The following is a 16996-nucleotide window of genomic DNA, read 5'->3' on the forward strand; positions in this document are numbered from 1 at the left end:
TGTGCTGGGCTGGGGATCGAACCTGCTTCCCAGTGCTCTCAAGATGCCACCGATCCCCTTGTGCCACAGCGGGAACTCCAATTAAGTTTAAAAAAAATTCTTAAAAGCCAAAATGAAGTAAAATGAAAATAAACGGACCTAACTTTGTATCCTTAAAGTGGAAGCCTCAATCCCCAGTGACTTCAAATCTGCCTTGGCAGCCCTGCCTCTCATCTCTCGAAGAGCAGCTGACTCAGGTGTCCCTTAGGCACCCAGCTCAGTATGTTCTGAATGAAACATAGCATCACCCCGCTGCCCCGCTCCATCACTGGCTTTCTGCAGCTGCTGCTTTTCTTGTGCCTTTCTGAGCCATCGCGTCTAAGTTCTTGATTCTTTTCTCTCTCTCTCTCACGTCCTACAACATCCTGTCAATTCTACTTCCTTACTCTCTCTACCCATTCTCCACCTCCTCCTCCCTCCAGTCCCACCCCAGACTGCTATCCTTCCATTGGTCAATGTCCATTCATTCATCAAGTCAGCTCTGCCAGTCCACTCCTCTGGGAAACCTGCTCCCACTCTGTGATGTCACAGCCCTGCTTCCTCTTCTGCTGTCTGACAGAGGAACTAAGTCTCACTGGGGGATTAGCTTCTCTGGTTAGCATTTAAAGGGAAGACCCAATAAAGTCAAAATTACCCTTGAAGACAACATAAACTACTCAGCCTTGGGACAACTGACTATTTCTTTGGTTGATGGGAGAGTGTTTTAAATTTAGGGCCCATTGTGTACCAAAACCCCACCCCAAATCCCCTGCAATCTTTTTAACTCCAGAGACTCACACCAGAGAAGAGATTCTCACACTGTGAGAGGCATAAGGAGAAGGCAGATTACATTTCACTTAAGCTAGACTCAGCAATTGGAAGGTAAAAGCAGTTGTCTGCCTTGTTTAACTACAACCCTTCTCTTTTTTATTTTATTTTTTATTTTTTTGCTTTTTAGGGCCACACCCACAGCATATGGAGGTTCCCAGGCTAGGGGTCGAATCAGAGCTACAACTGCTGGCCTACACCACAGCCACAGCAACGCAGGATCCAAGCCACATCTGCGACCTACACCACAGCTCACAGCAACGCCGGATCCTTAACCCACTGAATGAGCCCAGGGATCAAACCCAAAACCTCATGGTTCCTAGTCAGATTTGTTTCCCTCTCGATTTGGGGCATCTAAGTCATGACCGCATTCCCAGGACTTAGTAGAAAGACCTCCACTTAGAAGAAACAGAGAATGCTGATTGAATGGATAAATGGCTTAACTTCTCCTAGGACTTCTCCAGAGATGGGGACTTCCACTTATAATGTCATCTGAAAAGATTAGACCCACTAGTTCAAGGTCTCTATTGCCTTCCCAAGAGTCTAACTGCAATTACTGCTTCGAAGCAGGGTTTCCCAGGAGGAACAGGCCTGAAAGGCTTGGAAGGCTCCCGATCAGCTGATCAGCAGATGATAATATCTCTCTGAAGCCTCTTCTGTGGCTGGACCAACTCATCGATAGGCTCTGGCCGGGTTCCAGCGGCTGGTCTGCTTGCCCCTTTCCCTTAATCCAGGTTTAACGAGATGAGCATCATTAGGAAAGGCAGGGCGGTTATCCTTTAAGTGAGCAAAGTGACTCTTCAGAGAAGGACTGATTTTAATAACCCAGCACGAGACCCCCCTTTAAGGTACAGAGTGATTCTGGCACATCAGTTAAGGGTTACACAAAACAGACGTGAGGATTCAAAATCAAAGGCGGTTTTCATTCATGTGAAGAGGGATAAGTGAGCTGCGTGAAAACTGGGGTGCGTAAAAGTCCCCAGGGCCTCTGTTCACAGCAGGAAAAGCTCAGAGTAGATTGGGCCCAGGGGGAGGCGGCCCTGGGCCGCCCATAAGTCAGAGATAGAAGGCGGTGATCTCTGCACACCGCCTCCATTTCATGTGCAGGCTCCTGCCTCTGATCTTTCGCAGTCGCCTAATTGCCAATGACTGTTTCTGTGGACACGAGGCTCTGCTAAATGTGTAAGGCCTGCTTTTTTCCAGGGGAGACTTTTTCCTTTGCACATAAGCCAAAGATTCTTTCAGACACAAATTCTTTCTTATGCAGGTCATCAGATTCTTGTGTGGGAGACATTAACGCGGAGTTCAGCGCACACAGCTGAACATGAACATACATATTATATATAAAATCTGGTAACTGAGGGAGTGGGATGCTGGATGGGAAGGCCAACAATGCCATGAGCACGTCCTGAATGTTGTTCACACGTGAAGATGGCCCTCCCTACCCAGGATTAGGTAAATACTTCAAGCTGTTTGTTTTCCAGGAGTGGAAAGAGTGTCACTTTCAGTCGACCACACCCTTTGACCCAAACTCCACTGTTTTGTTTTTTGTTTTTTGTTTTTGGTCTTTTTGCCATTTCTTGGGCTGCTCCCACCACATATGGAGGTTCCCAGGCTAGGGGTCTAATCGGAGCTGTAGCCACCGGCCTACACCACAGCCACAGCAATGTGGGATCTGAGCCGCGTCTGCAACCTACACCACAGCTCACGGCAACGCTGCATCCTTAACCCACTGAGCGAGGCCAGGGATCGAACCCACAACCTCATGGTTCCTAGTCTGATTTGTTAACCACCGAGCCAAGATGGGAACTCCCCAAACTCCACTGTTAACCGAGGCACGCATTTGGGAATGTTTGAATAAAAGCGAGAGGCACATTTCAACCACTCCAACCAAGATCCAGCCTGATAGGCTGCCTCTCAAATGTAACAAATCAACACAGCTGACTTGGACTTCATTCAGAAAGAGAAGAAACATTATCATGCAAGAATAGCAAATAGGGTCCATAAGGAAGCTGCTTCAGTCAGTCATGAACGTTGATATTTGCCAAGCACGCGTTATGTGTCATATGAATTATTAGTACATCGGTTTTACAGATGAGGAAACTGAGGCAAAATAATTTACTCAAGATCATATAGCTAGTAGGCGGAGCCAGGATTAGAAGCAGGCAGTCTGACTACAGTCCTTGCTCTTGACCATGGCATGGCCCTGCCTCCCAGCTGATGGGTGATGGCTGTCTGAGGCCGAATTCAGGTTAAGCAGGGTTGACTGTCAGGGTTAACTGGTGAGCCGCCAAGGGGATCCAGACACAGAATAGCAAGTGTATGTGTACTTGCATCCTTGACTTTAAAGAAAAAGGTGCTACAACATCTGTGTTATCAGAACCGTGCCTGTCTCCGTCTCTACAAATACTTACGCCTAGATTTTTGTAACGTCTGACCTTTGGAAAGGTAATTAGGGTAGCTCTTCCTGCAGGCAGAGCAGGTGATGAATCACTAAGCGCCTCCTGCTTCATTTTCTGGACTGCTGGTGATATATTTCAGGTCCTGACAGATTACAGACCTACTTGGGACATGCAAAACCCAGAGTATCGATGAAGGAAATTTTCCAGTAACTCAGAAAGACAGTTGCTGCTGCTGAGATTCCTGCTCTAGAGCCCCAGCCCCAGTGCTGTGGTCTTAAAGTGCAGGCCAGACTGTGGCTTGCTAGGAGGGCTTCTGACACGGATTACTCTCACAGGACTATGTGAAGGGAAGGAAGACTTTGGCTTTGGGGTGGACTGGGGGCTGAAGAGTCCTTGCTACATGGCAGGCAGACTCAAAGCTGAGGTTTGATGAGGTAAGAGGCGAAAATCAGCACATGTCCTCGATAAAAACAAAACAATAGGCGAGATCTAAAAAGTCAGGCTGTGGGCAGATGTAAATAAAAATGGAGAGATTATAACTAATCTTATATTTTGGTATCTGTAACCTTATCATCAGATATATAAAAGCACATTTTACAATGAGAATGAAACCTAATTAACTTAATGAGCAACATGAGTGGCATGTTTTATTCGATGCCATTTACAACTGGCACACTGAAAGAAAAGCAAGGGCTTTGTGGTTCATGTTATTTGTTAGGAGAGTCACTCGATCATCCGGAGGCACATGGGCTGTCCGTCTACTGAGAACAAATCCGTATAACCACAGTCTGAAATTGCTTTGCTTTGCAATTTAAACCACTTTCATAGACATTGTCTGGGGACATTCTTGATTGTCACGCCTAGGGGGATGTGACGGGCATCTAGTGGGTACGGGTCAGACCTGCTGCTTGACATTCTAGACCGTCCCACAAAAAGCACTATTTGGCTCTAAAAGTTGATAGTGCTGCAGCTGACACATCAGTCACCTAGTCTAGTTTGGTGTTTACAGATACAGGGAGAGGAAAACTAACCTTTACTGAGTGTTTACAACAGGCAGGACCGTTCACCTGAATTAACCCATCGGGTCACAACAAACCTGTGGAGTAGGTCCTATTCTTCCCCCTGCACAGGCCTGGGCGGGGTGGATGAGGCAGGCAGGCAGGTTCTACTCCATGGAACAGATGAGAAGACTGAGATTCCATCTCTTAGGGGAAGACCTGGGCCTCCAGCTCCAGCACAGGGCACGGGGTGGCTCTGCTGTGTTCACATGCACAGAACTGAAAGGGCGCAGTGGCTCTGCTGGCTCCCTCTTTTTCGGTAACACCACGGCCAGTTCGTGCTCAGGCATCGGCTCCAAGGTAAGTGGCTCTGAGGTTTCCCCACCCACTCCTGCAGGCTCAGCACCTGGAAAGAACTTTAGGCCCCAAGGAAGCTGGGCAGCCCCCGGAGCACCTCTGCTGACTCTGTGCTTTGCGTCCAGAGAGGTGACTCTGGCATCTGGAGGGAACTGGATGCCAGACTGAAATGACCAGCAGGGGTAGGGAGAGAAACTGGGGTTTTCCAGACTCACTTTGACAGGCCACCTGGCAGGCAGATCTGGTCCCGAGTGGAAAGACGCTGCAGGAGAAAGTGGACACCTCAGGGCTGCAGAGACAGAAATCACTCAGCTAAATGAGAGCAGCATCCTAGGCTCCTGGAGGGGAGCTTTCCTATAGAAAGCTGGCCTTTAAGGAAGCATTTCCTCTGTGCAGGCTCTCCCTGGGCAGGGCTGGGGCGGGGAGGGCTGGGAAGGTGGGGCTGGAGGCCTATGAGAGGTGTGCACCAGAAGAAATCATGCCACAAGGAAGAGAAGAAACTGGGGAGCTAGTTCCCAAGGCGCCCCTGAAAATCCAAAGGCTGGCTCTAAGAGAGGAGCGGACAAATGCTCTTCATGCATCTTACAACAGTGGGTCTCAACTTCCATACTGCCTTGGAACCACCTGGGGGGCTTACAGCATAGATGGCTGGGTTCCATCCAGATTTCTATCAGGTTCCCAGGTGATGCAGGTGCGGCTGGCTCAGGGACCACACTTTGAGTCGGGCTACCCTGCCCCCACCGAAGATTGCTCATCATTACTTAACTGTAAATGGCACAGTTTCTTCAAACACAGCGTTCATAGGAGTCCCTATTTAAAGTATACAGCAAACCAACACTCAAATTATAGTAAAAATGTGAATATAAACGTCCTCCCACCATCCAAGACCAAAGATGCTGGGCCCATCACCTGTTTTAATTTATTGACACCACTCCTTGCCTTCATTAACATGGATGATCTGGAGTTAACCACACTTAAAATTTATTATGCATGGAATGAGAGCTATTACCTGGACCTGGAAAACACTTTAACTCCTTGGATTACAGGCTGAGATTTGTAGACCTGAGCGAAAATGTGAGTTTCAGGTTGTTCTGAGACTTTCTGCCATGGCGTCCTGGTCACACTAAATTTGATTTGCTGAAGCAAATCTCTTAATTGCTTCTGGATCCTGAAATCCACGTTGGTAGCTCGGCTTTAGAAACAAACACCATATACTTCTGGAGTGCCCCCCCCACACTTAAAATGGCCTCTTTAAAGGCTTGACATCAATTTCCCACCAACCTTGGGCCTGCGGGACGGATGTAGTAAAAATCCAACTTTTAGTCAGCAAATGAAATAAACTGTTTTCAAGACACATATGGAGTAAATATGGACGGTAAAGAGGTGCGACTTTTACAGTCACTTTGCGGAGCCTCCGTCTCACAAAGGCATTATTTACGGGTCTCTCGGAAACTGGCTGCTCTACCCTCGGATGGCGAGAGGCAGCCGGGCCTGCGCGCTCCTTCCATGCGACTCATTACTGCGAATCGAGGTGTGGGCCCCCGATGCTCCGGAGCAGCTGAAAACGATCCCATTCTATGGCACCCCATCAGGCCCCTCCCCCTGGCCTTGCCTCTCCGCAGATGGAAGCGTTTTGAGACCTGGTTCTTCGGGCTTTTTGTGAAGCTATTCTGGGACTCCCGCGCCCGACGACAGGCCTCGCTTTGATGTCGGCGGTAAATGGTTGTTCCAGGGAAGCGTGTTCTCTAATCCCACCGCCCTCCTTCCGCCTGTCCCAGTGTTCACAAAGAGCTTTTGCAAAACTCTGGTCTCCGCACTTGGCCCTGGTTCCCAAGCCCCTTCTTCCAAAGGAAACTCGGGGTTTGCTTTTCCTAACCCTTTCCTGATGCAGAAGGAGAGGGTAAGGCCAGTCCTAGCAGCGCTGTGAGGAGCATGACATCAGGGATGAAAGCAGTAACAGGCCTTGTGCACACGCATTGTGTGCCGGGCACTGTGCTGTGCCCTTTAGATGTATTATCTCATTTAACCCTGGAAAGAGCCCTGGGGGTACCCCCTCCTGGGTACTGTCATTTTCCCCATTTTGGAGATGGATAAACTAAAGCAAAGACCATATATGATATTTGGGGTGACAAAGCTATAAGAGACTGAAACACAGGTTTAAAACCTATATTCCTTTTTTAAAAAAAAATCTTATTTGTTGAAGTATAACGCATTTTCAGGAAAGTGAAAAGTCCTATGTATATAGCTCAGTGCATTTTCGTAAAGTAAACGCACCCCTGTAATCAACTTAGGTCAAAAAAATATGTCCAGGACTCTAGAAGCTCCCTTTCTAAACCACACAGTCATCAGCCACCAACTCTGCATAAGAACTGTTATCAAGACTTCTTAGGTTGTAGATTAGTTTTTTTTTTTTTTTTAAACCTTAAGTGGAACGGATACAGGGTGTATTCCTTTGTATTTGTTTTTTCACCCACTATTACAGCTGTGAGACTATGGATATTATGTGAGGCTTTTCATCGCTACATACTATCCTCCTGAGCAAATATCCCAGAATTGATCTGCTCCATGGTCAACGGGCAGGGGTTCTTTCTAAGTTGGGGCAATTATAATAGCGCTACTAGAAACATTTCTGTATATGCCTCCTGATCACACACACACTTCTTCCGGAACACATACACCCCAGAGCAAGGCTGCTGGGTGTGTTGGGCTTTGAGAGGTACTACTAGTAGTTCACCAGGGCTGTTAGGGGCTGACGAACGCCTTGAGGGTATCATGGACTGGACTTTGTCTCTCCAAAACTCCTCTGTGGAAGCCCCCACTCCCCACTGTGACTGTATTTGCAAACAGGGACTTGAAGGAGGTCAGTAACGTTAAACGACGACACGGGGGCCCTACTCCGCTAGGACTGGTGTCTCCGAAGAGGAGGAAGAGACCCAGTCCTCACACACACTGAGGAAAGGCTGTGTGAGGACACAGGGAGAGGTGGCCATCTGCAGCCGGGAAGGAACAGAGCCCTCACCAGAAATCAAATCTGTCAGCACCTTGATCTTGGACTTTGAACCTCCAGCCCTGTGAGAAAATAAAATGTCTACTGTTTAAGCCACCCAGCCCACGGCATCCTGTTATGGCAGCCGGAGAGACTGATACAAGCGGCAAAGTGGCAGAGAAGCTGGGTTCACCTCAATGAGCCTTCTTTCTGTTTGGGGGCTTGGCCTTTCCAGGCCTGGGGCGGGGGGGGGGTCCTGGCAATGCTGAGCCAGCCGTTTTGACTCTGCCAAGGCTCAGGTCAGCGTGGCAGACTCTTGGTGGCTTTGGCCTGGCTTTTTACCTCTCATCCCTACGCCACTTCCAACCTGGCAAAGCCCTGAGGGGAAAAGCGCGTTGAGGGTGGCCTGCAAAAGCTTACTCCATCATTACTGGAAATGGGAATCTAACCGGCCGCTTTTAAAGCAGGAAACTTACAAGTGATGAAATGAAACAGCGGTAGGACGAACACCAATTCTGGCCTCTTATCATGAAAAGCATCACCCAGCGTTAACGAGCTACTCGCATGTAGCATCTGCTCGTTTTTGAAATATCAACCTGACACGATTTTTTCCTCTAAGGATGTCTCAGTTGGAAACCCACCCTTTCCAGGTCTTCATGAACTTGGAGAACTGAGAATTTCCCAGGTTTAGGCGACTCCTCTCAAAATGATCAGAATGGCTTGAATTGTTTTTGAAAAACAATTCAGATGCTCGGTGGCACCTGAATTAAAAAAAATTGTTACATCTTCTGACTGAAAAACAGAATCATGGGTGAAACCCAAGGAAAGCCCTCCTCATCAGGAAGCCTGGTCTCAAGGCCCGTACCTGCTGCCCCATCAGCTGTGGGCACTCGGTGCGTCGGCCACTTGGCGCCTCAGTCTCCTGAGCTGTAGGAATTGGATAATCCCGCCTGGCAAGTGCTCCCAAGCCTCCAGAGCACCGCTAAGCCTTGTGCTCTGGGAGCTCCCTCAGCCCGGCCGAGGTTAAGGCTCAGCACTGACCGTGGACGGCGTTCCTGGACTCGCTGACGCCATGGCCACCTCCGCTGGGTTCTGGCTCCTCCGGCGGAGGCCGAGTCCTGCTCCTTTCCTCCTCGGTCAGCACCTCCCATCGCGCGTGATGTGACGGAGCCCATGCAGGTACCCCGAGCACTGGTCCCTCCTCCCAGCGTTCACCGACGAGGTGTGCCTCCCAGGGCAGGGCTGGGGTATCTTCTGCAGAGTCGTCACAAAAGGGAAACAGTCAAAAGCACCCTGCAGAGCTCCTCACGCGGCCCCCAGAGCACCGAACACACACAGCTTGTCTAGTGCAGCAGTCCAGGCACCATCCCGTTTGAGAATAAAGCGCTCTAGGCAAGGAAGGAACCACGGGCAGAGCCACAGATCTGGGCACTCGACCCCCTCTGCCTTGGTGATGCCTGTCACATCCCTGAACGGAATGCGGGCACGTGGAGGCGGCGGGGGAAGGCCTGCTCACCTGCACCGTGTCCTCTCGAGGACTTGCACGCCTGAGCGAGACTGTGGTTGGGTTCTCACACGGGTGACCGGCCTGGCTCCCTCTGTAGGAGAGTCCCGGCACACAGCAGCTTGGTGAAGGCTTTGACAAAGTCCTTGGTACGCTTAACTTGTATATACCCGGTTTCTCAGCCTGATTTGACACTGGACCTTGCTGCTTGTCAGTGTATGATACCTATTAATATTCTGTGGGACATGTTCACTGTAACATGCCGGGAAGGCAGCCTTCGACCACCACTCAAAGCTTTTCTGCCTCATAAACAATCCCTAACACAAATATTCATCAGGCTTTAGAGCAGAGCAATTCAGACCAACTTAGAAATGGATGAAGAGGGCTGGCAGATTCAAAACAAAATGGGCAGCTAACATCCTGGCTGGGAAAGAAGGGATGGAAAACATATAAAGCATCCATGGATTTTTTTTTTTTTTTGTGGTGGGGTATCAATCCATTTTATCGAGGGGCTTTGGGGGAGGGTTGAAGGGCTGGGAGAACAGTGAGATCCGATGTCCTCCTGGCCCCTATCTCCTAGCCTCACAGTCACTCAAAGCTCCATGGATGATTATTTTCAGATATTCAGCAAATATTCCTGCACGGTGTGACCACAGAGGTTCAGAAGAGCAGCAATTAGTCCTTATGAAAAGGTAACATCCTTGGTAAATTTGCTTAAGATGGTAGGAAGACATTTATTATCTTTAACAAGATTAGATTTAAAAAGCTGGGTGTTAAAAGGCAAGATCCAGTTGTTGGGAAAATTTATCCCCTCATATACTAGATAAGAAAGCCCTGCTTATCAGCCCCTCTGCCAGCTTCCTGAAGTTGTCCTTCCTTCAAATACTGCTCAGATCAGCCTCTGGGACAAAGGCCGAATCAACCAACTCAAACAGATTCTTCCCGTCCTTTCATCAGAATCTTGAGTTTTATTTAACCCCAAATATCCTTTTAGAGGGGGAAGGCCTTTTGAATGAGAACATTTTAAGATACCAGACCATAAATAAAAGTTTATTTATCTTTGCAGTCCCAGCCACTTGTGAATCACCTCCAATATATGGGCGAGAGACTTCACAACAGTCAGTACGGTTGGTCCCTCTCCCTTGGCCCGAGGCTCGTAGCTCGAGGCTGTTCGGCCGGTCTTCCACGGTGTGAAAAGCCTCTCCATCAATTTCCTTGGGTGCTTTTGTTTGTTTGTTTGAGAGCGCGAGCAGTCGAAGGAATGATGCATAGGAGCAGAATCGGTCCTCACCCCTTTTGCTTCCCACCGCACTGGGCGTATCGACCGTTCTCTTTCAATAACCGTCTCCTCCATCCTTACTCATTGTATTTGGACAGTTTTAACCTGGGGATAATGTTCATCGACTGCAGCTCCTGGAAGAGCAGCTTGCAGGCGTACGGGATGCGGAGGGAGGACACGTGGCAGGACGACTTGCAGTAATGGCACCTGAAACCCAAGTCAGTTGTGTTAGAGGGACAGCAACTCAGAAACGGAGGCCGGCATGCAGGAAGTGAGGATGTGCGCTATAAAAATCTACTACTGTTCCTTCAAGTTCATTAGCTTTCCATTCCTCAGTGTTCAGTCACACTATCAAATATGTACGTATGTGCCCCCGAAATAAACAGCAGCATCCGAGGAAGCAAAAGAAAACAAAACAAACATGGCTTCCCCAGTTTTAAAAGCACAGAATTTTAATCAGTTACTTTCTTATTTTTAGACCTTTCTCCTTCAAATGCAAAATAGCTGTCTATCTACTTATTCTGAATGAAGCCCAGAAATCTGAACCATCTAAAAGTTACTCATATTTAGACTTTTTCATTGTTGAAAGTGCTTTAAACTGATTCATCTCCATGTATTGGAAAAGCATCTATGGTCTATAGCCACAGTACCCTGAACACGCCAGATCTTGTTTGAAAAGCATCTATGACACTATACTATTCTAGACAAGATACTCAAATTAATTTCTTTTTTTTTCTTTTCTTTTTTTTTTTTTGTCTTTTTGCTATTTCTTGGGCCGCCCCTGCGGCATATGGAGGTTCCCAGGCTAGGGGTCGAATCGGAGCCATAGCCACCGGCCTACGCCAGAGCCACAGCAACTCGGGATCCGAGCCGTGTCTGCAACCTACACCACAGCTCACGGCAACGCCGGATCGTTAACCCACTGAGCAAGGGCAGGGACCGAACCCGCAACCTCATGGTTCCTAGTCGGATTCGTTAACCACTGCGCCACGACGGGAACTCCTCAAATTAATTTCTATCACTGAAATACTTGTGTGATGGGAAAGATAAGACTTTCATATAGAAAGTGATGCCCAATCAAATACAACTTATTTTTCCAGTGCTCTTCAAGCTCGCTTATCTCTATTTTTATTTATTTTTTATTTATTTTATTTTTTTTGCTTTTTAGGGCCACACCCGTGGCATGTGGAGGTTCCCAGTCTAGGGGTCTAATCGGGGCTACAGCTGCTGGCCTACGCCACAGCCACAGCAATGCCAGAACCGAGCCACATCTGTGACCTTACACCACAGCTCATGGCAATGCTGGATCCTTGACCCACTGAGCAAGGCCAGGGATCCAACCCGCATGGTTCCTAGTCAGATTCGTTTCCGCTGCGCCATGACAGGAACTCCAAGCTTGGTTATTTCTATTAGTACTAGAAGCAGCGGTACTTATGATGAGCTGACCTTGTGCAGAACTAAAGAACCTGTGTGCGTGCGTACACAGAGTCCCATTTAACCCTTGCAACAGCATATGCTCCCCTTCAATGTGCCTGCTCTTCCAATTAGGATTTTCTTTCCTCTTCCTTCAGGAAGAGCCAGTGAATGGAACCTAGGTCTTATCAATGGCTACAACTAAAAAAGGGCTCCTGGGGAGAAAGTGAATTATTCTCTCAGGTTTCAGACCAAAAGGAGGACTTCACCCAATACGTCGGGTATCTGGGACAATAGGTTCCCAGTATAAATCTTGGGACTTAATAGGTTGAAAACTAGGTCCTCCCAGATACTAGGTGGGGTGGTGGGGGTGAGTACAAAACAGTAGCCAGGGATCTGAAAAGTCAGTGCTGACTGGGAACTGGAGGGAGGGTCCTTAAAGAATGGTAAAGGCCTTTCTGGAAGGCAGTGAGACAGTCAGATATAAAACATAGATGCGCTTGTTATTTCATTGCGTAATCCTAAAAGTGGCAAAATATGTGCACAAGAATGTTCACAGCCTCACCATTTATGATAGCATAAAATAGGAGACGGCTTACATGTCCAGTAAGCACCTGGGGCTGTGATTACAGGACACGTATACAGAAGAATACGGTGCAAACATTAAACGCGATGATGCAGACCCATATGATTGAAACGTAAAGGTGTTCGGGGCACACTGCGAAGGAGAAAAACCAGGCTGCTAAACCGCACGAGCACAAGGGGGCCTCGGACGGGTTTCAGTACATATATGAAGGTCTCAAAATCACATATAACAAGATTTTGTGTGATTATATATTTTTATTTTTCTGCAAGTATCAGAATCTCAAAAGAGTTTGGGATTTAGGAGTTTCCGTCGTGGTGCAGTGGTTAACGATTCTGACTAGGAACCATGAGGTTGCGGGTTCGATCCCTGGCCTTGCTCAGTGGGTTAAGAATCTGGTGTTGCCGTGAGCTGTGGTGTAGGTCACAGATGTGGCTCGGATCCCACGTTGCTGTGGCTCTGGCGTAGGCCGGGGGCTACAGCTCCCATTAGACCCCTAGCCTGGGAACCTACATATGCCATGGGAAGGGGCCCTAGAAAGGGCAAAAAGACAAAAAAGAGTTTGGGATTTAAAACAAAAGAGGGTCCAGAACTACTGGCACACAGACAGGTCTCCAAGTGAGTCACTAAAACGTTAAGAGTGGTCGTTGGTGGGTAGTAGGAATTAATGTGAACATTTGTATTTTTCTTTATACTTTTCTTCATATTTCTGTAACTATGAATATTTTACAAAGAGCAGGGATCATTTTTTGCACTCAGTAAAATAAAGCCTTATTATTTTAGAAAAGAAAAGCACTAAGGCTGAGAATCTGAATGTGGTGATGGGTGGCTATGTAGATATGAGCCTCTAGAGGAGAAGAGAATGGAAAAAGGATGAGCCATGATGGTCCCTTGCTTGGGTCCCCCTGAGGGGACTTGCAGAGGCCCTAACGAGCACTGCAGAGAACAGAGTTCATCAATAGAAATAATAGGAATGCGGTGGATGGCTTTTCCTAAAAGATTACCTAAAGACCCCTTTAATGCATTATAGTTTAACAACTATGTTTTTAATGTGTCTGCATTGATTCCATGCTTTAATTAAATTGGAGAAAAGGATTTAACCGGGGCACCTTCTCACTGACTCTTCTGTCCCATGCATTATCTTGTGACTTCAGTCCAAGCTAATCTATTCAAAATTTCCATATGTGCTGATTCATAATCCAGAAAGCCCATCAATATTCTTTATTATTAAATATTTCTCCATCCTTTAAGATGTTCCAATGCTATGTAGACATATAGGCATAAATAAATGTACATAAATAAAAATATACAAATGTTTACCCTATGTCTGAAAGGTTTCTAAAGGAACAAACCTGACATAAACAACAATAAAATAAACTGTTTTTTTTAGGGCAAAGGCAGCAAAAGGAGGAGGCTGTGGCTTCACATGAGGAATGGCTGTCCAGTAAAATATCCTCTACGAGCTAATTATCTTAATAGGGATTTTCTTTTCTCTGCAGTTTTCTTTCTGGACCTCTCTTTTGTGACTTATGCCCTCCGTGTCTTCTGCAGAACAACAGTCTTGCTGTAAACATCCCCATAGCAATGCCTTACTAATGTGCAAATCACTGACAAAAGGCCAGTTTCAAGGTTCTGAACTGCTCTAATTACTCAGCCTCCATTGTGCGGTTCATTAAAGAGCGACTTCCTCCAGCAAACGCTGTGCTCCCTCCCACACAACCCAGCGCACACGATCAGGTAACGACGGGAGAAAGACAGCATCATTACGCTCCTCTGCCAGAAGGCTGCACGAGCAGGCTGCTAGACTAGCAGACTGGATTCGGATTTTTTTCTGTTGGCAACAAGGGTATAAGTAGGCCACTCAAAATCAGACATATGGTATATCCAGGTCTGTTTAATTACAGTAAAGACCCTTAAACCGTGTAACCTGATTTAGTCCTCTTTCAAAGGATTTCAAATACACTGTGCACTGAACACACGAGCTTTAAGATCGGGCGCTGCCATCGGAGCTCTAAATGAGATAGAAACGAAGCAGGAAAGGAGATATGAATTTAACAGAATAATGTTGAGATCTATCACTGCTTATGTTAATTTTCCTGAGCATGCAGAGCAAGAGAGGGGAAGGTTTTCCAAGTGCATGGGTGAAGCTGGTCTACGGCCTTCTTTTTGTCTCTCTCTCCCTTTCTCTCTTTTTTCTCTTTGGTGGGGGGTGGGGGGACACAGGAGGGAATGTGAGGAGGATGAAAAAGGAAAAGAAACTCTTTGTGAAGTTTCATGATTTCTCTTCTTACTAAAATGACTCCTCTGCACCATCTTTTCAAAGTAAATTGCATAAAAGTCCTTGTGCCAAATTTGAAGATTTAAGCATAGCGGGGAACTACGTGGAACATAGTGGAACCTGGCATATTTCTATTACAATTTCTTTTTCGGTTACAGAGCCAGGACAATAAAAAGCACAAGCAATATGCATTTTGAAAGACAAACAGACACTGCGGAATTGAAATAACCCCCCTAACCATGTCACTGATGTAAGAAAGAGCCAGGCTTACTCTTAGAATAACATCACCCCACCTCTGCCACCTTACAAAAGGAACCAACTGCAAATGGCCACCTCTTGTGTTAGTTTTTTAAGTGAAAGGATTTCTTCACAGACAAGTCTCATCAATTCTGCTATGCCAAAAAAATCATACAGTAGTTGACTAAAAGGTTTTGTCATTTAACTCGCACACAGTATATACTGTGTTCTAAGAAGCTCACTCATTCTGACTCTTGATCTGTTTTATTCACCAAGAAACTAGCAGCTTGGGATGGCAGAAGGCGGGGGCTCTCTCTGGAAGGAGGCTTTGATGGGGACCTAGGGAAAAAGGTGGCCCCGGTACTCCTCAAACTCTGGCAATGAATGCTCATCTGGGCCTTACTCTGTCCTTCTAAGGATACCCCCCACCCCACCTAGGGAAGGGGACCGGGGAGGGTCTGTGAGGGCTGGCAAGGGAGCTGAGGATGTTTCCTGTCCTTGCAGCATCTGCCTTATATCTCGTTAGATATCACCTCTGGAAGAGACTGGGGAACTATGGGCCCTCCTGCCTACAGAGGTATTTCGGGGCTCTGGAGCATGACTGAGCAGGGCGGTTGCTCTCTGGTGGCAGAGTGGAAGTGTTACAAAGAGGAAAGGTGCTCTAAGTACACAAACACCAACCAAAAATATGGAGCACCACCTTTTAAGCTGGCCTCTGTGTACTGCACTCTACACAGAAATTACAAACTTACTGAATTACATCATTTACCTACTGGTAGTTCTTCATATGCAGGGACAGTATCATTTAGCAATTATATTTGATTTAGCATCAGCCAGGCCCCAGGCTGGAGAAGCAGGAGTAAACCAGACAGACTGTAGTTAGAATGAACCATCATTCTAACTAATGGCTGTAGTTAGAATAAGCAGTCAATGACCTGTGAGCAGTCATTCATCTGTCTTATTCACCATCGTATTTCTGGGGCTTAGAACACGATCTGGCACTTAGCAGATTCTTACTGAATGTTTGTTGAGTGAATGACTGAGACAGACTACTCAAGGGCAAGTGTAAAGGAGGAGGAGTACAGACAAAGTCCCGCTGCTGTCACCAATTTGCTCTAAGACCTGTGGCCACGTACCTGGCTCTTCGGGCCTGATGTTAAAGGAGGGCATTCGACACAATCTTCTATGAAAAGTTTCTAGTTAAAATAAGCTGCAACTCTGACATCCAACAATGAATCTGCCAGTATTTTTACGGGGGAATAGTGTTAGAAAGATACTCAAGCTACTGGTAAAAAGAAGAAAAAGTCCGTGTTCCTGGGGAGTTTGAACACTAGAGGTTGTAGAAAAGCAGAACATTAGGTAGACGAACTAAGCATATTACCTTCAGAATTTTGAATCCCAGGAATGCCTAGATGGGGACGACTGGAGAATACATGGGTATGAGCCAGGGTCAAGCCTGGAGCTGTGATTTAAGAGGCAAGCGATGTGGTAGGAGAGACATGTGGGAGCCACTTACCAGCCGGAGTATCCCAGAAGCCCGCACTGCCCGCAGACATCAACCTCAAAGGCATCGCTTGAAATCATTAGTCTCTCCAGTAAAAGCATACTGGCTCCATAGCCAATTAAACAGTCACGTTCCATTTCTCCAAGACGCAAACCACCGTCTCGAGATCGGCCTTCAGTGGGCTGCCTTTGAAACAAGTTAGAAAAACGTGTTAGTATTATACTAAACAAAGAGGCAGCACCATATGCTGGCACAAAGACCTCAGAGCAGGGTTCACCTGGATTCAAACTGCTTTTAGACAGTATCCAAAAGCTTGCTGTGCAGCCTCTAAGCCTCATTTGTAAAATGCATGTAAGACTACCCATCCCGAAGAGTCTTAAATGAGAAGAGATGTAACACCAGGGGTTGCTGTGATTATTATTAGATGGAATAATAATTATGTCATGTGATGAAATAATAAATTACTATATAATCATATAAAACATCACTATTACCATCACTATCATTATTATTAGGATAGTATAGTCCCCAAATCAGGGAACAATGTCTTTTGAGTACTTTCAAACATGTCTCAGTTCTCTGTTATTTAAAAGCAGGAAAACTAAGTAG

General features: G+C 46.8%; 1 protein-coding gene across 2 annotated transcripts in view; it reads right to left on the bottom strand.

The window, feature by feature from the left end:
- Positions 1-10041: 10041 nt before the first annotated feature.
- The window catches only part of POLR3B (RNA polymerase III subunit B), a 120252-nt gene continuing 113297 nt past the window's right edge, over positions 10042-16996 (bottom strand). For both annotated transcript variants that reach the window (XM_047786477.1, XM_047786478.1), the window contains exons 27-28: positions 16400-16573; positions 10042-10579 (exon numbers count right to left, since the gene is read on the bottom strand). In XM_047786477.1, the coding sequence (XP_047642433.1) occupies positions 10450-10579; positions 16400-16573 (304 nt within the window). In that variant the 3' untranslated portion in view covers positions 10042-10449. The remainder of the gene's footprint in view (positions 10580-16399; positions 16574-16996) is intronic.

The sequence above is a fragment of the Phacochoerus africanus genome, chromosome 7 (genome assembly GCF_016906955.1).
Source record: "Phacochoerus africanus isolate WHEZ1 chromosome 7, ROS_Pafr_v1, whole genome shotgun sequence".
Taxonomy (NCBI): Eukaryota; Metazoa; Chordata; class Mammalia; order Artiodactyla; family Suidae; genus Phacochoerus; species Phacochoerus africanus.